Source organism: Anthonomus grandis, chromosome 19, assembly GCF_022605725.1.
Source record: "Anthonomus grandis grandis chromosome 19, icAntGran1.3, whole genome shotgun sequence".
Classification (NCBI taxonomy): Eukaryota; Metazoa; Arthropoda; class Insecta; order Coleoptera; family Curculionidae; genus Anthonomus; species Anthonomus grandis.
This window is the reverse complement of record NC_065564.1, coordinates 12,282,512-12,306,384: the sequence shown is the minus strand read 5'-3', so window position 1 is coordinate 12,306,384 and position 23,873 is coordinate 12,282,512. Positions and strand designations below refer to the sequence as shown.

At 34.4% G+C, this 23,873-nt stretch overlaps 1 protein-coding gene across 2 annotated transcripts; it reads right to left on the bottom strand.

Annotated features, from left to right (window-relative positions):
- Positions 1–5,533: 5,533 nt before the first annotated feature.
- On the bottom strand, positions 5,534–22,881 carry LOC126747400 (electron transfer flavoprotein regulatory factor 1). 2 transcript variants are annotated; one of them, XM_050455985.1, is made up of 3 exons: positions 22,570–22,881; positions 14,396–14,467; positions 5,534–5,814 (listed from the first exon to the last, which is right to left on the bottom strand). In XM_050455985.1, exons 2-3 carry the CDS (start codon positions 14,432–14,434, stop codon positions 5,608–5,610), a joined length of 246 nt encoding a protein of 81 aa, XP_050311942.1. In that variant the 5' UTR covers positions 14,435–14,467; positions 22,570–22,881; the 3' UTR covers positions 5,534–5,607. The 2 variants fall into 2 exon arrangements, with proteins under 2 accessions (XP_050311942.1, XP_050311943.1); XM_050455986.1 differs by lacking the exon at positions 22,570–22,881 and adding an exon at positions 22,002–22,137.
- Between the last annotated feature and the right edge of the window lie 992 nt (positions 22,882–23,873).

The window sequence follows — 23,873 nt, the reverse complement described above, 5'->3', positions numbered from 1 at the left end:
AGAAAAAATGTATAGACAAATAAAAGTGGATAGTGCAGATCAGGAATATCAAAGGATTGTCTGGAGAGAGCATCCAGATGAACCACTACAGGAATTCCGATTAACCACAGTAACATACGGAACAGGCCCGGCACCATTCTTAGCCATAAGAACTCTTCACCAACTAGCTCAAGATGAACAAAGAAGCTTTAAAAAAGCATCGAAAATTATCCTGGAAGACTTTTATGTTGATGACGTACTTTCGGGTGCTAACAGTGTCACAAAAGCACATGAACTTCAAAATGAACTAATAAAATTACTAAAATCCGGTAATTTTACACTGAGAAAATGGTCCAGCAATTCCAAAGATCTTCTATAAGAAATCCCAGAAGAGCTAAAAGAAAAGAGCACTGTTGAAATTGGTGAAGAAGAAGTCAAGAAATCACTAGGAATATTATGGAGTTCAGCTGATGATAGCTTCCATTTTAAAGTCAATGCAATAACAAGAACCAGCAATACTAAAAGGCAGATGCTGTCAGAAATCGCGAAGATATTTGACCCATTAGGATGGTTAGCACCCTTTACCATTCGAGCAAAACTAATCATTCAGGATCTGTGGCTTCAAAAATTAGCATGGGATGACATTGTCGAAGGAGAACCCTACAAGAAGTGGCAAAAATTTCAAGAAGAAACAACCAGCATTTCAAAAATCAGAATTCCAAGATGGATCCAATACGACAACCAAGAAATTAATCTGGTGGGATTCTGCGATGCGTCCGAAAAAGCATACGGTGCAGTAATGTACAGTATAACGAAAAGTGGAAATGAGATTAATATTACTATGCTACAGGCCAAATCCAAAGTGGCTCCAGCAAGAAACCGGACTAACCTTCCAAAACTAGAACTATGTGCTGCCGTACTACTCGCTAAATTAATGGACAAAACAAAAAAGGCCCTAAAAATAGAATGCAAAGAAGTCTATGCCTGGACAGATTCAATGATCACACAAGGCTGGATTAAAGGAGATACTACAAGATGACAACACTTTCGTCGCCAACCGAGTCTCCGAAATTGTGAAACTAATACCAGCGCAGAAGTGGAACCATGTCAAATCTCAAGATAATCCAGCTGACGTAATATCAAGAGGCATGGTAATTACCGCTCTAAGAGAATCAAAATTATGGTGGAAAGGACCGAATTGGCTGTGCAACCGAGAAGAATGGCCTATAAACAGTGAAATCCCCGAAATTGACGAAGGACTAAAGAAGATCAACTGTCATCAAGCATGTATAACTACACAAGGGGAGGATTGGAGCCGTTTTTCGTCATTGACTAAAATGCTACGAGTTCTTTCGGTATGTAGAAGAATGAAAAAAGACTCTCCAAAAGGAAATCTAAGTTCAGCAGAACTAGAATCGACATTAGAAGCCGTCAGAAGAAACCAAAATACTTAAGCAACGTAAAAGAATTGACAAAAGAAGCAAATTACAAAACCTATACCCAATATTGGATCAAAATGGAATAATGCGTGTAGGAGGAAGACTCAAGAATGCTAATATACTAATCGATCAAAAACATCCAATCATATTGCCCAGAAATAGCCATCTAACAAAACTCATCATAAGAGATGCCCATGAGAAAACATTGCACGGACAATTGCAACAATGATAAACAAATGCATAAAATGTATCAGATATAAGCAGCAAGCAGCACAACAAATAATGGGAGATCTACTGAAAGGAAGAGTCACACCATCACCCCCGTTTTCTCATACTGGAATCGACTACGCAGGCCCCATATTCATCCGAACAACAAAAGGAAGAGGTCATAAATCGTACAAGGGATACATAGCGATTTTTGTGTGCATGGCAACCAAGGCAATTCATATTGAAATAGTAAGTGACATGACCACAGAGACTTTCCTGGCAGCATATAGAAGATTCATTTCACGAAGAGGACAATGCACAGACATATACAGTGATAATGGAGCCACGTTTGTCGGAGCAGCAAATCACATAGAAGACGAAGTACTAAAAATAACTGAAACACAAGAAGTACAAGACGCAATTAGCACCACAGGGACAAAATGGCATTTTATTCCACCCTCCTCACCACACTTTGGAGGACTGTGGGAAGCTGGGGTTAAATCAACAAAACACCACCTACGAAGAATCATTGGAGAAACGACATTAACATTTGAAGTATATCAAATTGAAGCGTGCCTGAACTCTCAGCCACTGTATGCAATAAATGACGCTACAGACAATGAGACAATACTCACGCCAGGTCATTTTTTAATTGGAAGGCCACTAGTAGGCCCATTTGCATGGTCAGAGACAGACATAAATGGTTCTATGTTTCAGAGATGGAAGTTAATTCAAAAAATGAAGAAGGACTTCTGGAAAGTATGGTCAACAGAATACCTAAGTAGACTACAAATGCGATACAAATGGAAAGAAGACAAAGAGAATCTGAAAATAGGGACAGTAGTGCTTATCAAAGAAGACAACATTAACCCAGCAAGATGGCCATTAGCGAAAATAACCAAAGTGCACCCAAGTGATAACAACAAAGTTCGAGTAGTCACCCTCCGAAAAGGAAATACGGAAACAAAAAGGGCAGTAACAAAATTAATCCCGTTACCATGCGAAAAGGAACAAGACTATCATCAACCCGCAGAGACAGTAAAAAGCAATGTAACAACATCAAGGAACGACCCAAAATTTCAGCGTAGCCGACATCCAAAACATGAAATTACGCTATTAAACATCCTGCTATGTTTCACCATTTTTATGCCAACAAGTGGGACAGCAAACTATGCAATCAAGCAACCCGCGAAAGGCCTATTTATCGAGCATTTGGGAACATCCAGAATCGAAAGAGGAGAATTTAGGCTTCAACTCAATATCAACAAAAGTCGAATTGATGATGACAGTAAAAAGGTCTCACAAGTAATAAGTCGATTCGAAAGCCTATGTGAGGAAGCAAAACAACTTTCAACAGCAACCAACTGTCAAACATTGGCACACCATCTTCTAGATAAAGAAAAAGAGATAGAGTTGTTTAACACTGGATTATTTGGAGTTCGCCGCAAAAGAAGAGGACTTTTTGGCCAATTCCTAACATCGGTTTTTGGAGTAAATGATGAAGTTTATAGGGACATCGACAGCTTACAGTCGAATCAAGAAGAACTAATTCAAACTTCCAAACACCATACCTATCTATCGCGCAGATCAATGATACAGAAGTAAAAATGGAGCAGCACATCAATCGATTCCAAGAGAAAATAAGCCAAAGTATGGAAATCATCAATAAGATGAAAGGGTATGAGCGCATAATAGACAGTAATGAAGGTAATATTCATATCCTTATGGTCTATCAGCTGGCATCAAATTTCATAGCTGAAATAAGTGGCTACTATTTAATACTGTTCAAGATACTATTTGAACAAGGATCGATTTTCACCATCTTATCACCAGCCCATGTACACAAAATTCTTCAGAAAGCCAACGAAAAATTACCATCTCACTTAAAAATAAGGCAGGTACCCATAAAGACATCGCTACAAGAAGAGGAAAGACAATGGGCAAAAATTTTTACACATTTTGCCATTGAAGATATTTCCGATTTCAACCTCCTGAAGGTATATCCTACAGCTCTACACGTTGAAAATAATTCCTACTGGTCTCTGGACATACCTAATGACATTTTGGCTGTAGACTACAACAATTAACAATACTTTGAGCTATCACACAATGAGTTAACAGCATGTATACATCGAAGCAGCCATTATTTATGTTCGCCGACAACAGTTAGGAACATAGACGCCAGTCCAAATTACGTCATTGACGAAATATATCAACGACATCAAGGGAATTCTTGCAACATAACAAAACATAACCTCTACACGACTATTTGGAAACAGCTTTTTACTCCAAATACATGGATGTTTATCTCTCCAAATCCCATAAGCATCGCAATCACGTGCAATGGCATACGAGAAGAAATGGTATTAAACACCACTGGTATAATTCAATTAACCGAAGCATGCATTCTAAAAACAAAACAAAATAATATAATTGCAAACCGATTTGATACCGTGCCTGTTGTTTCTAGTTATACAAAAACATCAACATTTATTAATGTCAGCGACCTACACCATACAGAAACAAACACAATCAGCAGTTTTTCGAGAGAAGCCGTGTTCAAGGTATCAGATGACCTGACTAACCTTTCGATTGACGAGCAGCGACTAGACCAGCAGCTGGAAGACAAGATATGGAAGAAGGTCACACTCCACTCCTATACTGCAGGGGGCTGTACTATACTGATCATCATCCTAGTGCCTTGCGTATTCCTATGGGTTATTAAAATTAGACAATACAAGCAACGAGAACCCAGACATAAGACCAGAGAGACCGAGATGGTAGAACTCCGACCCTTAAACATTCCTCCAGCAGAAAGCAGAGAGAGCGGGGAATATGTCTAAACGACATTTTTTAAATATTTTACATTTTTTGGTAGTTTTAAATATTCATACATATTTATATAAAATTGTTGTTTATATTAGCCGGTCAAGGTGTTTGCGATGGATTTTAAGCTCACGTTTGCTATAAGTTCGCAAGGTCGAAATTAGTAAATAGTTAAAATTATGATTACAATGCTCACCTTGATTTGTATAATTACCTCGAATTGTTATCTTAAGACTGATATAAATAGTTGTTAATTTTTGTGAATAAACCAGTATTGAATTCTACAATCAAGTGGTTCTCTACTCAACCTATTACGGCCAAGCCACCCTTGCCTGTAAACCTATAGTGAGGCTGCTATAGGGTAATAGGGAATAAAAAAAGGTGTAGGGAAAAGCCCTAGATCTTTTTCCAGGGTTAAAACCTCTAAAGGGTGCCGCTCTTGATTAGGAATTGCCTTCTATGGTACAAAAAATAAATGTCCACTTTTTTCAACTTTTTGAACTAACGCCTTAAAGGAGGGAGGAGGACATCTCAAAATATCGAAAATATGAAATGTGGCATTTCGTGATTTTTTCATGTTTTAGCTGCATCTGGCTTTCGAAATATGACACGTAGGATGCTATTTACATTTGTCAGGGAGTCAGAAGATGTTAATATAACAGAAAAATGCAAAAATCTGGAAGGATACATCCTTAACTTTGGACCATTTTCTGATGAGGATGAAATAAAAGTAAAACGAGAAATTCGTCGGTTGAAGTCTGAAATTGTATCAAAATGGAAAAAGTCACATGCTATATGGGATAAATTCGAAAAGAATAACAAAGGATGGCTGAATGGAATCATTTCACTTCCTAAACCTCTGAGCTCGTCCTCTCAAAGAGTTGACCGTCCAAAAACAAAATTCTATGATTCGAGTAAAAGAACCAAGAGAAGAAAAACGGAAACTTTGAGAAGAGACAATGACCTGGAAGAACTTACTTTTGCAACTCAAGTAAAATTAGGTAAGTGAGTAAACAAAATAAATTACTTTTAGACGATTCAATGCTAAAGGCCTGAAATGGCAGCAAATTTATCATTCAATGTTTTTTTTTTAAGTATAAATATATATTTATTCTAAATAAATTCTAACGTATATTTCTAATATACAATTAAGTTATTAACTATCATAATAACGCCTTTTTAGGGCGCGATATTTCTTTAACATGTATAAAGCTTCAATCTCCTTACAAACGAATTCTCCATGTTTAATTAGTTTTTCAATGTTCTTAGAGTCCGTTTCATCTTTGTTTTTTAGAAAAGCATTATGGGCTTTGTTCCTGAAATAGGGATAACCCGCCGGCCAATCCTTGCCCAGATGAAGAAGCTGTAAAAAAATAATTAAAATGAATAAGACTGCAGAATTATGCCTAATTATTAAAAATAATAACAAGACAATTTAAGTCCTACTTTAAAAGTTACATAATTTCTAGAGCGCTTAAAAGGTGTATTTATGACGCAGACTCTGGCAATAAAGCATATTCAATCTAAAAGATATACAGACATGATCATTCTAACTTCGCCTATAGGAATTATATATCCTGGTAGGTCTGGCAACGTTGTGACAATATACTCGAAGCAGCGGACACCGCCGAAGCCCGAAACCTTCCAGCAGAGAGAACCAAAGAGACGTGCAACTAGATAGAAATTTTTATCCTATTGTTGTTGCTCTCTTTAATCTGTATATATTGTATTTCGTTGTCTCTCTCTTCCTTTATAAAAGGTGAGCTAAGGTGGCGCCACAATACTAATCTTTCGCAATGCTAAATGTATTTAATTATCAGAGCAGTCAAGAGAAAACATTCTTCCAACTCCGTCTAAATGAATGCAAAAATACGGGATAGCTTGTGTCCAATTCTCTAGTATTTCTAAAATTATAATTAAATACGGCAACAGTGCAATCCTTGCTCAACATGAACACGTGAATATCAATATGGCTGAATAGTTGTTGCTGCTGATTAATGTTGTTTTGTTTTACATCATTAGTTGAGATTTTGGACGAGTGCTTAAATTTTACGTATTTTATTACCTACCGGATTTAGGTGAACTTGGTTACAGTAGTTAGTAGTTGTAGTTTTTTGTAGGATACAGATTTCAGTGTTTTGACATGTGTTAGGAACAGAAATATGTTCATTAAGAGGCCACCACTCGCCAAAATATATATGGGCTTTATAATGCTTTGAATATCCGGTATATTTTCTGAACGGTTTAAGCTAAAAGTATAATTTAAAAACTATTCAATAAAAAGACATATTTGTCATGTCTCTGTTGAATCAGAATTTTGATTTTTGTTTTTGAATTTGAGAAATCGGCTGGTAAAATAATTAAATTTGAACCCTATTTTCAAAAATTAATTCTGTAATGTTGAAGGCCTAAATCCAAAAACGGCTTCAATAGAGACATAGCTTTATGTTTTATCTTTACATTGGTACCAAACATTACCTATTTTTATGAAATTTAGACAATGAAATTACGGCACTACTGAGCCCTTCCTGAAATTATTTAATTCGAATATATTTGGAATTTAGTGTCGCCGATCCACGTGCATTTTCTCGGCGCCCGCCTCCTTGCCTTATGGTGGGGCGACCAGAGCCGGCTTTTGATCTGGCTGTATTTTCTTCTTTATATTATGTATTTTATATAATTTGGTATACTATTTTCATTTAGTTATTAGTATTTATTTGGTAAGTGTTTTTTTGTGGAAGTTTTTTGTATACTGTCGCGTATATCTAATTTTAATATCAATGAATTTATATTTTTTGTAAGCCTCAAAGCATGCGGCGCTGAGCTGGAAAAAATAGCTCTATCCCCATTTGCCTAATATGCTATTAGGTCGCGAACTGCTTGTTATTGAAATACATGTATGAAATACAATTGAAATACATAAATAATATTGTTTATAATTGAAATACTTGTTATAAAAACTGGAGTTCTACGTCAACTGCGATGGAAGCAAGCGTTATTGCTGAAGGATTTTGTGCCAGCATTAAAATGTATAACCTTATATATAATAAAATGATTGCAGATGGCGATAGTAGCTACTATAAAAAAATTCTGGATAGTAGATCTTATGAAACATGTACTGTACAGAAAATAGAATGTACAAATCATTTGCTCCGGCACTATTGTAACAAACTAAAGAATATTTCTAAATCAAGAGGTATTCCTGGAAGCTTAAAAATTGTTTTCAGCAACAATATACTACGTTGCAGAATGGCTATTGTTAAGGCTGTACAATATAGACGAAACGAAAATAATATTACTGCTGAAGACAAAATTAAAAACCTTAGGGATGATATTTGTAATAGTGTAAGTCATATATTTGGTGAACATAAATATTGCTCAAAAATTAAGTATTTTTGCACAAAAACTGAAAGTGATGTCAATAATTATATGGCTGATTTTCATCTATTGGGTATCGATGAAAAATTAATGGAGGCAGCCAGATATCTTGTACGACATTCCAGAAGTTTACTGGAAAATGTACCCACCAACATCGTGGAGCAATTTAACTCAATCATTGCTCAAAGACTTCGGGGTAAAAGAATCAATTACACCATGAGGCAAATTTACCAGGACCGGTGTTATTCCGCGGTTGTTTCGACAAATTTAAAAAGACCCTTATATTGCATACACAAGCATTTAAGTGGAGGTTACAGCCCTGGACAAAATATTAAAAGACTTGAGATAGAGAAGCAGAGGAAAAATAAGCGGGAAAAAAAAATCACACCAAAAAGACTGCTAGACTTTACAGTTCGTGAACTAACTCAGCCCGATCCTCACTACGGAGAATCTTGTCAGAAGCCTGATTTATATGACAAGTTATTCCACGATTTAAAAAAAAAATTCCTGCTTTCTTTAAGCAAATCTGAGTCAGACTTTCAAAAAATAGAACAGCGCACTAGACTTCAGATTCAGCACTAGAGTCAGATTCTGTAGAGTGGCAGCAACAAAGGAGAAGACTGTTAACAGCCTCTAACTTCGGAAAAATATGCAAAATGCGACTTTCCACAAGTTGTTCGTGCACAGTTAAAGGTATTTTATACCAAGAGATATGTTCTAAAGCAACTTCTTGGGGCAAGAATAATGAATAACGTGCAAAACAAGAGTTAGAAGCAAAGTTTAATTTTCAAATTGCAAATTGTGGGCTTATAATTAATAGCGATTTTCCATTTATCTTGGTGCTTCACCAGATGGATTTGAAAAAAAAACTGGTTTTCTACTAGAGATTAAATGTCCCTACTCTGCTCGGAACTTTTTTATTAATGACACAATAGAAAAAAACTTAATAACTTATATAAAAATCGAAGGTGGAACATACAGTTTAAAAGAAAATCATAATTATTTTTATCAGGTTTAAGGTCAACTGAATATAGCAAAAAAGGAAATATGTTACTTTGCGGTCTGGACTTTAAAAGAAGTTATATGTATAGAGGTAAAAATTTAAAATGGTTTTTTTTTTTAAATAAAACGTTGCCTCATCTGGAAAAATTCTATTTAAATTGTTTGCTACCAGAAATTATTGATCCTAGGCATACCAGAGGATTAAAAATTAAGGATCCAGACTATATAGTTAAAGAATTGGAAAGATTGAATTGTAAGAAATTGGAAACACAAAAAAAAGATCTTAAAAATAAATAATTTTCTACGTTACATATTCAGCATTTTCTTTTGGCAAATAAAAAATTATTATTAACCATTAACTCTAAAAAGTGATATTTTTGCTTTTTTTGTTTTATTAATCTAAGACAACATTTTTCAGATTGAATAAATTATTTCGTAAAATTTCATAAAACCTATGCAGATACGTATCCCAAGCGCTAGGGGCCCACCATGACGCACTTACATTTCGGATTTTGACTGAATTAAAGAATTCAAAAGTTAATTTAAAAATTTCAAAAAATCGATCTTATTCTTAAGTTATTGACTTTTGACATGACAAGAGCCCCCAAAACTATTTTATTATTTACAACCTAAAAGTTTTTTATATCACAATGATATTGAGGCAAGTTCCAATGAATGGACAAGCATTATTTATTACAATTTGTAAATGCTGTAAACACTATATGGAAAAATGTTCCTGAATCTATATCCATTACAGAATTTATTAATATCATTCAAAAATAATATATAGAAAGTAACTTTTTAGAAGATATAACAATTTGTTTACATTCATTTTTCATCATTCCAGTTCCAACTGAAGAAATTTAAAAATTATTTACGCAACTCGTCAGGTCAAACGCCAGACATTAGGTCAAAAAGGTACTGTCGTCGTGAGACCAAACTATAACTCTTTCTAAAAAAATTAGTTATTTATCCGGAACTTTTTCATTATTTTAAAACTTATTTGATATAACGCCCTACTGGTATAAAATGGTTGTAAATATTGATATTATTTTTATTATTATAGCATAATATTTTATTAATTAGGATATAATTTTTATCTAATTTAAGATATAGAAAAAAAACGCAGAGCTGTGTTAAAAGTAGAAAAAAAAACTATATATATTTATATCTTTTTTAATATATTTGTTAATAATATATTATATATTCTATAAGTAAAATAAATTGGTTTTTATCATTTTTAATACTGCGTGGTTTTTTAATATTGCGACAGAATTCCGTGACATATTCCTTGTATTTCTTTACTGCAAGTTTTTCCTTCTGAGCTTTTAACTAACTATTTTTGGAAAAGAAAACGGTACGCGGTAAACTAAATTATTTTGTCTGCATTGCCCTATTTCTACTATGTAATGTATTAATATAGTTATCATTCTATTTTTTATTTTAGTGAAAAAATAATTCTTTTTAATTTAAGATTCTTAGGAGTAAATGAATATCAAACTTACTAAAAAAAGTCTTTTTCCTACAGCTTTACCACCCTGTAGTTCAAAATCTAAGACGTTTAAGACACATATTAGTAAAAACTTTTTTGCCTATTTTCATCACTATAATATTAACAACATATAGGCTTTTGTTTTTTTTTTTGAATTGTTTCAAATAAATGATTAGAAATGGGTAGGTATATGTATTTTTTTAATAAAAAACACTCCGTACTATTTCGTTATAAAGGATTTATAACATAAAAAGCAAATTGATGAAAACAAAACGGTAACAAACTAAACCTTTTTTCATATTTTTTTAAACTTTTAACTTTTTTTAATGCTCATACTGTATATTGTTTATTTTACCTTTAATTAAGGCATATTCGATTTCGATATTTTTATTATCTCAATCAAAAAGTAATACGTTTTAAAAAGTACTAATAATTAATATTTAATGCTGCTCACCTTTTTCAGTTTAATCTTTATTGATTTTTCTTGTATAATTAATTTAAGACGTAAGAACCGCGGCCTGTATACGGAAACTCTAGCTTGCTATAATCTAAATATTATTCCGTAAAAAAATCTAGCAAATCTAGAAAAAGAATCTTAAAATATTGCAATGTACATTGCACTTTACAGCACCTAAAACCTTAAAAAAAAATTGTTCTAAATTAACATCTACCACAACTCATAGCAAGTCTTGGATGTTTTAACAACCCATGTAATATTAAATACGTAATACCTAACCCTAAACCTTAAAACCTTGGTACGCCAATTACCAATTTATTATTAAAATTAAAAATATTATGCTAAAGCCGAAAAACAAAAATATAAGAACTAGGTATAACCGACCCGCGGCAATCCTACAAACATTGACTAAAATCTAAATCACCCCAAATGCATAAACTGAATATTGCTCAAACCTATTTTAAATAATCACAGGGCCACAAAATATTCCTGAGTCCGGCAACATCAAGGTCACGCGTCAACGAAGCGAAATCATCTTCCGATTGGCATTGAAAGCACGTGACACTAGTTAGGGCCACCGCCCACTAATAGATTGAATTTGTATACCGCCCGACCCCCCCAAAAAACGCTGCCCGCATCGAATGCAAGCAATGGCCTCTTAAGCAATTAATTTTAAATAAACTTACTGAGTCGCCTGTTTTACGTATGTTTAATCCAGCATTACAATGTGAACTTCATACTGATGCAAGCACGGTTGAATTGGGTGCTGTGCTTTTTCAAAAAGAGGATGGTGTTTGTAGACCGGTTGCCTATTTTAGTCGACGGACTACAGACTATGAATCGAGATATCATTCATACGATCTCGAGACACTTGCTATAGTGGAAGCTGTGGAACATTTTCGTGTTTATTTGTATGGTATTCATTTTGTTGTTTACACTGATTGCAACTCAGTCCGAGCAACGGCCTTGAAGAAAGGCTTACATCCCCGGGTTGCACGTTGGTGGGTGAAATTACAAGACTATGATTTTTCTATTGGATATAGACCAGGTAATAAAATGGCTCATGTGGACTATTTAAGTCGAAATCCGCGAAATGATGAGTGTGTGTTGAAAAAGTGTGCTTTAAAAACTCTGAGTCCGGAGAAAGTATCAAACATTAAAACTCTTCAAGAGTTTCAAATAAACGATGATTTTTGTCGTGAAATTTTTGTAAATCCAGAGGCTGATCCGGACTTTACAGTAAAAGATAATGTAGTGGTTACTAAATTAAAGCCTAAGTGTTTTGTTCCCTTTGCTGCGCGTTTGTTAACAATGAGACTATATCATGATGAGTCTTCACATATTGGATGGGATAAATGTATCGCCAAAATGCGAGAAGATTTATTTTGGCCTAAAATGGGACAAGCTTGAAAAAGTATATTAAAAACTATCGAGCATGTGTTCTGGGAAAATCTCATACCGGTCGTCGAGCTGGATTTTGGTTAGATGGTGAAAAACCGGATGATATTCTTCATACCTGGCATATTGATCATGCAGGTCCACTTGTAAGGTCAAAAGGATGCACCTATATTCTGGTTATTATTGATGCTTTTTCAAAATTTTGCCGATTACAGCCGATTCCCAAGAAAACGACAAAAGACTCAGTTCGTGCATAGTTTGCAGTATTTAAAGAATTAGGTGCACCCAAACGGATTATTGCTGATAGAGCCACTGCCTTTACCTCCATGACCTTTAAAAACTTTTTAAGTAAACATAAAGTTCAGTGTCATCATATTGCAACTGGCATGCCTCGTGGAAATGGACAAGTAGAGCGAACTATGCGTACGCTTTTTAATCTGTTACGTTCCACATTAACAGAAAAAAATTAAAAACAATGAACATCCATATTGCCTGCAATAGAAGACAATTTAAATGCCACAATTCATGCAACAACTGGGTACGCCCCTGCAGTACTTCAACTTGGAATAAATCCCAGATTAAGAGCTACTAAACAGTTCTTGGGTGACTCGCAACCTAATGACACATTTATTGACCCTGACAAGGCCGTGGCGGCTGCTCGAGTTAAAATAACAAATCGAGCAAAGCAGCAAGCTCAACAATTTGATATAAAACGTTATGGTACCAAATTGTTTAATGTTGCTGATGATGTTGTTGTTAAAGATTCGCAGTTGGCTGGTGGCGGAAAATTAAAATTGAAATATAAAGGATCATACACTGTAAGACATATTCTTCCAAATGAAAGACATGTTTTATCCAAACAAGGGCATAGGACAACCGTAGCCGCTCATGAACAGCTGAGGCGGTGGCCTTCTCCAGCGGAATAAAACAAAATGTGAGTAGTAATTTATTTACTATTCTGTTTATTTGCTTATCATGTTTGTTGTTGTTTAATAAAGTTGTTAAATTGTAAATTATTTTCAATTTAATTGGTTTTAAAAAAATTATATTTTGTTGGTATTATTTTGTTTAAAAAAAAAAAACATTTTTTTGTTAAAGCAAGATATTTGTATTTTCTTGTAAAAAGAAGTAGGGTATTGGCGATCCCACTAAGCCTAATGGCTAGACCTAGATAGATGGCAATTCCATCTTGGTTAAAAAAAAAAAAAAAAAAAAAAAAAAAAAATGGTGGCAATCCCACTACGTCTTGTGACAAAAGATGGCAATCCCATCTTGGTTTATAAAAAAAAATATATAAAGGGTAGTGGCAGTACCACTACGCCTCACGGCCTCATGGTAAGATGGCAGTACCATCTTGGGTAAAAAGTAAACAAAGATGTTAGTAGCAATCCTACTGTGCCAAAAGTATTAAAAAAAAAATAGTGGCAACCCCACTAGAATGTGACAGTAACATTGTGAGTTACATTTAAAAAAAAATGACATGCAAGAGAATAAAAAATTTCAAAAATTTGATAAAACTTTTGTCAACAAAAAAAATCTGTTGCCGAATTTTGTAATTCTAGGTGGAACTACAAATTTTTTGTAGGAGCGAGGACGCTCCAAGAACACTATGGCCGTGTAAGCGGATTAATGTAAACACCACCAGATCCGAGACCAGGGCCACGTTCTTTGCAAGCTCAGCAAAGCAGAGCTTGTGTCGAGGGGAACACGGGGGCCTGGAACGGCGGGGTACCGCGTTCAGCCAGTCTTCGCGCGCACTTATTATAAGAAGCATATTCGATAGTTGTCAAGTTGGCTAAATTACGGGTGTTTTAAGGAACTTTGTTTTATTTAGGATTAAAGTAGCCCTTTCGTTTACATATATAACATAATGCGTGAAAATCGTTTAGCAAGTCAAAACATTAAATATCGTCCACAATTACCCCAATTGACCCTAACAATAATGCAATATTGGACTTTTTGACTTGAAGAACAAGAATGCATTTCCCAGATGTAGCGATTGGTTGCACTACTTCGCACACTTTCCGTAAGTGATTGTCAAATTATTTATCAAATACTGCAAGTTATACATTAGTTCAACTTGTGCTGTTGAGCCTCATGCTATGATATTTGGCATATCAATTTTATCGATTAAAAATTGCTTGCAAACAATTTTTTTTTTGTGCTCAGAATTGTATTAGATATTGGACTTTTAAGAAATACTAATCTAAGACTCACAGTTTTATATAAGTTGATAACTCGTGCTTTTTGAGACATGCCGATGGGTTGCCAAAACCATCAATCCCAGTTCTGTAATCAATACATAAAATATTGTTTAATAAAATGGTACATATACAAATACTTTTTATAAAAATAATTATTAAAAGATTATAAGGTAAGAGAATTTTTTAACCAATATTCAAACCAATTTTTAATAAGTCTTTCTAATGTCTTTAAAATACAAAAGAGAAGGGATTTTTTATTGGCCTACATCAGAGTCCTTGCCTGGCATTTGGATCGGAACAACAATTACCTTTTGAAACTCCTCGATTTCCCATCTATTTAAATAAATATCATTAAGTATGTCTAACATAACTTGTTTTGCATTCTTAGGTAGGTATGAGACCATTATATATTGAATGTTCTCAAATCCGGGAACTGTGTTCTTTGAGTGTTTTTTACTGAACTGTCAAGTTCATTCATGCTAAAAGGTTTGCACAGGAAATGGTTTTTTGGGTACTCAAAATAGTTTTTTTGCACCTCTCGGCTGACTGCTGGGGGAGGGGGGGAGTCACTTTATCAAAAAATGCTTCAAACCATTTATTTGAATTACCAACAATGTTTTCAAATTTTCTACCCAGTTGTTCAGTATGTTGGCGAAATTTTAGTTTATTATCTATTTGAATGCCTAAGAATTTAATATCTGATGTAGGTGCCAGGATTGATTGAAATAATTTATACCTAATAAAAGTATATTAAAGATAATTGAAAATACATAAGACTCATCAGATCTTTTATATAACATTTGCTGATATGTTGTTGACTGTAAATGCAAAGTTACGATTGGTGTTCAGGATTAAAAAACTGCAATTTTTTTATAATTTAAATGTGTTCGGATAATTCTGTACAACTAAATTTTTATTAATAAATTATTAATATTTATTAGTATAGTTTATTTGAAGAAAATAACATTTTTGAGTAATATGAAAATACTGTTTTAAGCAGCACATTTTGTTCTTTTTAATGAGTTTTATCACAATTAATAATTTTTTTACATGCTTAAGCGATTTGAGTTTGTTAGTGTTATTCATTCAATTTTGTCTTTTGTTTGTTGTATAAACAATAAAGCCTTTTTTGGTTTGATTTAGAAATTTAACCTTTCATCTCATAAACAATCGACTAGCAGCTAGAAGTTTCTACTTAATTTGTGCAATAATTTAATTGATGTACCTAAACTACTATGCCGACTTAAATTTATTTTTTCCACCTAGAAATACTAAAAACCACATTAAATTCTATCTCGGGCTTAGAGCAATTAATTTAACTAAAAATGCACCAATTTATTGTATCTTCTCTTGAACTGAAATAACATTAAGTTTTGTAATGATTCAATAGCAATGTCAATAATCTTTGAACTTAGCCCCAGCACAACGTCTGCAAAAAATCCTTTCAAAAAATCATTCGAACGGAATTGGTCTACTAAAAAAGCCAAGCGGTGAATACTGTAACGATCAAAAAGAAAGCCTAGAGGTACTTCTTCAGACTCACTTCTCGGGATCGCAGATTATTGAAGATAACCAGAACCAGTCAAACCTCCAAAACGAAGGGCTCCAAAACCCAAACGGGAGAACTAAAAGGCTGGCAAGCAAAATCCTCACAACTAACAGAATCAAATGGGCAATCGAAAGCTTTAAGCCCTACAAATCTCCAGGCAAAGATGGAATTTTCCCAGCTCTGCTACAAAGAGGCTATGAGATACTAAAAGTACACCTATAAAAAATCTTTAAAGCCAGCCTCATTTTAGGACACGTACCACTAGCTTGGAGAGAGGCTAATGTAATATTCATACCAAAAACGGGGCGTCGTCCTGAAAACGAAGCAAAATCATATCGCCCGATTAGTCTAACCTCCTTTCTTCTAAAAACAATGGAGAAAGCAATCGACCAATACATAAGAAGCGTAACTCTTTCTAGAACACCGCTCCATTCTAGACAATTTGCCTACCAAGCAGGCAAATCTACAATAAGTGCACTGCACTGCCTCGTAAGAGACATAGAAAAGTCAAACGACTGCAAATAAATTGCTCTTACTGCATTCATTGACATAGAGGGAGCATTCGACAATACCTCACACCTGTCCATAACAAAAGCCTTGCAAGACTGGGGAGTGGCCCCATCGTAAAGTGGACAGGATCAATGCTCAAGCACCGCTCCATCACAGCAGAAATAAATGGAGCGACAGCAACAGTAACCACAGTAAAAGGATGTCCCCAAGGATGGGTTCTGTCACCTCTACTGTGGACATTAGTAGTAAACAAAATTCTTAACATATTAAGTAGATCCGGATTCACAGTTCTAGGCTACGCAGATGACCTGGTAGTAATAGTAAGGGGCAAGCACGAGGGCGTAATATCGAGTCGAATGCAAAGTGCCCTAAATACTATACAAAACTGGGGCGAAACTGAAGGATTATCTTTAAATCCTAGAAAAACAATTTTAGTGCCGTTTACCAGAAGAAGGAAGCTAGAACTCAGAGCACCTTTATTAAACGGAACTCAGCTAACATTTTCTAACGAGGTGAAATACCTGGGGGTTACCTTGGACCACAAACTAACTTGGAACAATCATCTAGACAAGACCATTTCCAAAGCCATAGTGGCAATCTGGACATGCCGCAAACTCGTTGGCAAGACATGGGGGCTAAAACCGAAAATGGTATACTGGATCTACCAAACAGTCATTAAGCCCATCATCACATACGCTTCGCTGGTATGGTGGCCGAAGACCAAACAAACAACCGCACAGACCAAATTAAACAAAGGCCAAAGGCTGATATGTCTAGGAATAACCGGGGCAATGTCTACTTGTCCTACCACAGCCTTAGAGACACTGCTAAACATGCCTCCACTTCACATAAGCGTGAAAAAAGAACCAATTAACAGTGCTCACAGGCTTTTCCAAACCGGCAAATTCAAGCCTGGGGATTTAAGTGGTCACCTGCGCATCCTCGAAGAAATTAAACTGGAAAATGCCAGCAAACCATGTGACCACATAACGGCCATGCTGGATCTAGAAATTCCATTCGAAGTGATCATAGATGATCGTCAATCATGGGAGAAAAAAGAAGTACCAAAAGCCGACAATGCATCGCTATGGTACACAGACGGTGAACACAGACAAACTAATGGTACACAGACAAACTAACAGAAGGAGCAGGACTGGGCGTGTCAGGCCCTAACATTAAGATCTCAAAGTCACTGGGCAAATACCCTAACATCTTTCAAGCTGAAGTGCTTGCCATAGACATATGTGCAGAAGAGTGCATCAACCAAGGCCTCCAAAGAAAACACATATTTATACTATCAGACAGCCAAGCTGCTCTAAAGGCCCTGAAAGCTTTTAAATGTGATTCAAAGCTAGTCTGGGAGTGCAAACAAACCCTAAAGCGCCTTACAACAAAGAATCAAGTAACACTAATGTGGCTACCTGGCCACCTAGAGGGGAACGAAGAAGCCGATCGCCTTGCAAAAAAAGGGGCTCAAACACCATACTATGGTCCAGAGCCATACCAAAGTTTACTGAATAAAATACAAGTTGCTTCACTCGGCGAAAAACCTTTTATCTTTCGATCTCAAAGGCAGGCCGCCGAGCTCCTCGCCGACGGGGAACTAGCAAAAAATGTAAAGGGGAATTCTGGTAAAAGATAGCTATTATTTTACGAGTTTCGTCTAATTCGAACTGTAGGGGAAGAAGGAGCACGATTTTATAATAACTTTATTATCTGGAATAAAATTATTATTTAATGTACCTACTTGGGAAAAATATGTAAATTGATAATACTATAAATTATTTGTTTTTATAACCACCAAACTAAATAAATTTTACATTATCAAAGTTTACCTAATTCAAGAACTAAATGGTTAAATTTTTTTTGTTAATAATTAGGTACTTAGGTATCTTATTAAAGGTTGTTTTGGTACGACTGGTTTCATTAGGATTTATTTTTAAATCAAAGTCAAAAGTTTGTGTGAAAAAATGCATATATTACTGTTCCTAAACTTAACAACTAAAGATAGACATAACTACTAAGTAATGACATGTTTGAATTTTAAATGATTGATTACTACACTTTTTGACGTTTTTGTTATTTTGTCAGACTAATAATAGCATTACCAAAGACATTATAAGTAAAAAACGTAATGTTTCATTCATAACCAGCCCAAATTTTGTTAAAAGCCCGGCAAAACTGTATGGGAGTTGGATTTCTCACATTTCCAGTACAATTCCTGATTTGCCCGAAAAAGTTTTCTAAGCAATCTTGATTTAGATTTCTGGTAAACAGATATTTATATCCCTTACCCTGCAAAGTCTCAAATGATATCAAAATAGCAATAATAGACAGCCGCCAACCAAAAATAAATTTAAGTTGTTTTGTCATATTTTTCCCATTAACATTTATAACGTTTAAGTTTTTTAATAAGTTGTCCATTTCTCTTAAAAATAAAATTTGTTTTTCATTTCCCATGAAAGCATTGAAATTTTGCAGAGTACTCGAATTTAGAATATCAAATAATCTATTCATTTTTTCAATGAAATCTGCAGTAACTTTTGCTGCCTCTGGAAGAATTTTAAAATCAATATAAGTATGCAATGCAGAGTGACTAAATATCTGTGTCGCTAATTTAACCTTCATTTTCTGAAAGTTATTTGGAAAAATGTGCTCGCTAGATAGTCTTGGAGCAAGTCTATACTGTTTCATTTTATCATAATTATACATGGTTTCCAAATAACTCTTATTTGTTGCTCCTTTGTTAATTACAAAATTGTACTTAAAAAAATTATTCCTCGTTGATTTTAACAAATGTGCGACGTCAGACATATATACAAGTTCTTTGTCATCAACTAAAAACCGCGGATTTTCCTCAGAAAAATGTAAAGTAGTTTTGACTAGTTTATAAAAATTTGAGCCTTGGTCAGAAACCACGCCTAGGACATTTAAACCTGTTGAATTTATTTTTTCGAACTGATTCAAATAAAATATTTTTAAGTTCATCTGAATTTGGAGATAATTTATGGAAAAATTATGTGATAGGCTGCTTCCAACTGGTTGCAATACCCCGGGCCATTAGAACCAAAACGTTGCTGGCAATATCTGTAGTGTTTTCTCTCAAACCTTCCTGGAAACCAACTACCTTGTCACTTGAGATATTGTAATATAGATGTGACTTAATGGACATCTCATCTATACATAAAAAACAGTCTTTTGCTTTGTCATTTAAAAAACGCGATTTCAATTCTGTTAAAATCTGTCTGTGTAAAATCATTAAATCCTGGATTTATTGGCCAGTTTTTTGTGAAACGTTGAAGAGTGGACTTGGACTTGACGGCAAACGACAAACGGATGACATTTTTTTATAGGCTTTTGGTCCAACAAGGTATAAACTCATAGCAAATTGTTTATATTCATTTATGTACCTGCTTCCCCGTGAAGACTTGTTCAGAAGAGATAGCTGATTCTTAAGGAATACACAAAAATCTGCTCGGTAGTTGTCATCTAGGAATTTTTGAACATCCTCCAAAGTAACTCCTACTTCCAGGGAGCTTTTTGCGTGAGAGTCTTCCTTTTCCAGAGTTTTTAATTTCTTTTCTTAATTGAATTTTTCTTGGAGTCATTGCCGAAATCTTCATTGACGTTTGACAGAACTTATCTTGAAAGTAAAATTTATTTTGGATATACGATACCTGTTTTAATACAAAATTAAAATTTAACTCAAAACAAGATCAAAATAATTTAAAAAAATTAAAGGTAATGTTTTTTGGAATTTATTGAACTTTACCCAAACTGAAGTAATAAAATCTAACAAAAAATATAGATTTTTTTACTCAGGACCTAAAAAACTATTATAGGGGTAGCCTCGTATTCATTATTAAATTACTAGGTTTTTCTTAATTTTTATTGTACTTTAAGTAAAACATTTAAGTATAGTGCAAGTGTAATTGTTTTGCATATTATAAAAAAGTTCACAGTGCCGATTCTTTCACTTACCTGTATTATTACATACATCCGCCTGGACAGAAACATTAACCTGCATCGGAGTGTCAGTTTGCACGGAAGCGTCACTGAATTCCTTCCTTAATGTGTGACTTACAATGAATTATCTGTGTCTGGAAAAATAGTACGTAAATTTGTAAATAATTCTGATTTCCCTATACACCAAAAAATTGCAAATATTAAAAGGTACCTTCTATAATACATATTGCCATTATAAGTGCTTAAATTAGAAGAAAACATAAAACATACTTGTCGATGCTCTGGTCAGGAACAATGTAGGAATTGCATCGGGTCTAAAACGTTGATTTGAAGTGGACATAAAACTGCTCTCCGCAAAATGCAAGCTACAGATATTAACCCTTTTATAACATTGTTCCGGAGTAAGATCGGCATATCTATGTTCGCCAGTAAATCCCAAAATACCTTTCCAGAGTTGGCACCTATAATCCATTTTTTATATTAATTTAAAAAAAGAAACAGGAACCAGATCATAAAATAACTAGGAATGCAATCATGAATTTAATAAACAACTAATTCCAATGTACTTACCTATTTTAATTTTTCGGACAACTAAAAAACATTAAACCACTTCCACGCTTTGTAAAATAACTGTCTACCGAACAATAAGTCGACATTTTAATATAATAGATTATAATAATTTGCCATTCCACTGAGTCCACCCGGTACAACTAGTAATAAAACGCTCGCACATCAAAACGATTTAAACTCTACTCACTGTGTAACCCAACAGATTCGATTGTAGGAGCGCCGCCCGGCAAATGAAGTGAGGGGCGGTGAATAGGTAATTCGGCGCGTGGAGCCGAGTGAAGCAACTTGTATTTTATTCAGTAAACTTTGGCCATACTGTGGTTTAATGAAGACCCACATCACCAAAGACCTAAACAGGTGGGAAAAAGAACAATTGCTGTCGCACTGGAGAAGAGCACCAGGACTAAGACAGGCAAAAAAGTTTATAACCACTTCTAGAAAAAGAGCTGAACAGCTCCTAGACATGAACAGATCAGACATCAGAACAGCAGTCGGACTCCTAACCGGTCATTGCTTAGTGAAATATCACCTAAAGGCAATAGGTATAACAGAGGACGATCAATGTAGATTCTGCAGCAATGCAACAGAAACAGCAGAACACCTGCTCTGTGAATGCCCGACTCAACTCTGCAAGAGGCTCAAGTACCTGGAAGGGGTACAACCAACACCTCAAGAAGTGGGACAACTACCTCCCAAAAATCTAGCTTTGTACGGCAGAAGTCTAAGACTTTTTGAGACAAACTAAGACAAGTAGAGTTATGCACAAAATATCTCACAGGTAGCAGTGCTGAGCAGCGGATTAGCCAAAATGACTCCCTTCTCAATCTACAATCTACAATCTTTGAACTTTAGCACCTATTTTTGTTAATGATAACATTTTAATAAATTTTTAACTTTGTTGGATAGTTTGGACTTTTTTTGACAATGTCAATATGAATATTAATATTTAACCTTTCATCTCATAAACAATCAACTAGCAGCTAAAAGTTTCTACTTAATTTGTGCAATAATTTAATTGATGTACCTGAACTACTATGTTGACTTAAATTTATTTTTTCCACCTAGAAATACTAAAAACCACATTAAATTCTATCTCGGGCTTAGAGCATTTAATTTTACTAAAAATGCACCAATTTATTGTATCTTCTCTTGAACTGAAATAACATAACTTTTGTAATGATTCAATAGCAATGTCAATAATCTTTGAACTTTAGCACCTATTTTTGTTAATGATAACATTTTAATAAATTTTTAACTTTGTTGGATAGTTTGGACTTTTTGTCGACAGTGTCAATATGAATGTTAATATTTGTTTAACTTTTATTAATAGATTGTTTTGTTTTAGGACTTTTGGTTCCTATTACCCCATCAAGTATATGAAATTGAAATTAGACTAAACCCTTATTCCTGGTATCTGGGTTCCCTACTGTTTTGTGTCATGCCACCTTAAAGGATTTATTAAATGTGACACATTCTAAACTAACATTCTTGTTTTATATTATTAACGATTTGTTACACAACTATTAAAAAATAAGTATTTTGTACATAAAAATACACTTCTAATAAAATAACAAAAACAAATTCGTACTTACAATTCACTGGTATCGGAAAACGAGTTCGCCTTTTAAAATGGGTATTCCAAGATTCTCTGGTTAACAGCCTAAACCACAAATAACTTAATTAAAAATAAAATCAAACTATACACTTTTAAACAAAATAAATTTAGGAAAATAAGGTCGTGGCTACAGTTCCAAGTCCAATGTCTGCGTATTCAGCTGCGTTCCAATTTCTACATGACGAACGCAGTGAATCTCGGTTGTCAGCGATTAATTTGTTAGTCCACGCTCGCTGTAACGGTTTCCATTAACATTATTTTATTTTATATTTTTTTTTATTATATTTCCTTTTCAACAACAATCCTTACGAGGACAGGAGCAGAAATAAAATTGTGTCTGACGTCATGACGACAGCGGTGGGGCTACAAACAGGTGGGGGAGTTTTTTGAGGTTATGATTCTTCAGTTATTTCAAACAAGTTCCTTTGACCAAACATTCGGCTTGCGATCGCGAGACGGGGTACATTATATTTTTGGAGGCTGTGTTTCGATCTTGTCTTACTAATTTATTTTCTTTTTGTGTGCGTGTAAAAGGTAAGTTGAGCTTACTCTAAGTGGTTAAAGCTTTCTACATACTAGCTTGCTTTTATTTGCTTTTTGGCTTAAAAATTTCCATTTTGTGCATGCTTATTTCCAATTACATTGCTTAAAGTTAAAGTATTATGAGTGAAGCAGGGGGGGGCGGCCCCCCCCAGCCCATGGCAACAATGCCAAAAGAATGTGACGCTATAGATAATGGCAATGTTGATGTTTGTAGTATTTCAATAGAGGCTTCAAATACTAAAAAAAACGACCTTGAAAAAGAACCAGTTTTTTATTCTAAAAATGATACTGGCCCATTTCTTGTCTATTTAGAATCCACCGAAAAAGTGGGTTTTAATGTAGGCAAATTTAATAATATTAAAATTGCTAGAGACATTTTTAACCTAAATCTGACAGACGTTAAAAAAATTAAAAATAAAGGCTTAAACAGAATCTCTGTAGAATTCATTAATTTCCTGTCTGCAAATAATTTTGTTAAAAACAAAACCCCGTTAAATAAGGGCTATAAAATCTATATTCCATTTAACTTTGTGACTTGTAAAGGGTTAGTCAGGCAAATTGACATAGAAATAGGCGAAAAAGAAATATTAGAATGTTCTAAAACTGATACCGGCATAGAAATTCTGGAGGTTAAAAGATTAAACCGAAAAATAATTAAAGACAAAGATATAACATATGAACCCACTGGCTCGGTTCTTATTACATTTAAAGGTGTTTGTCTTCCCAAATCCCTAAATA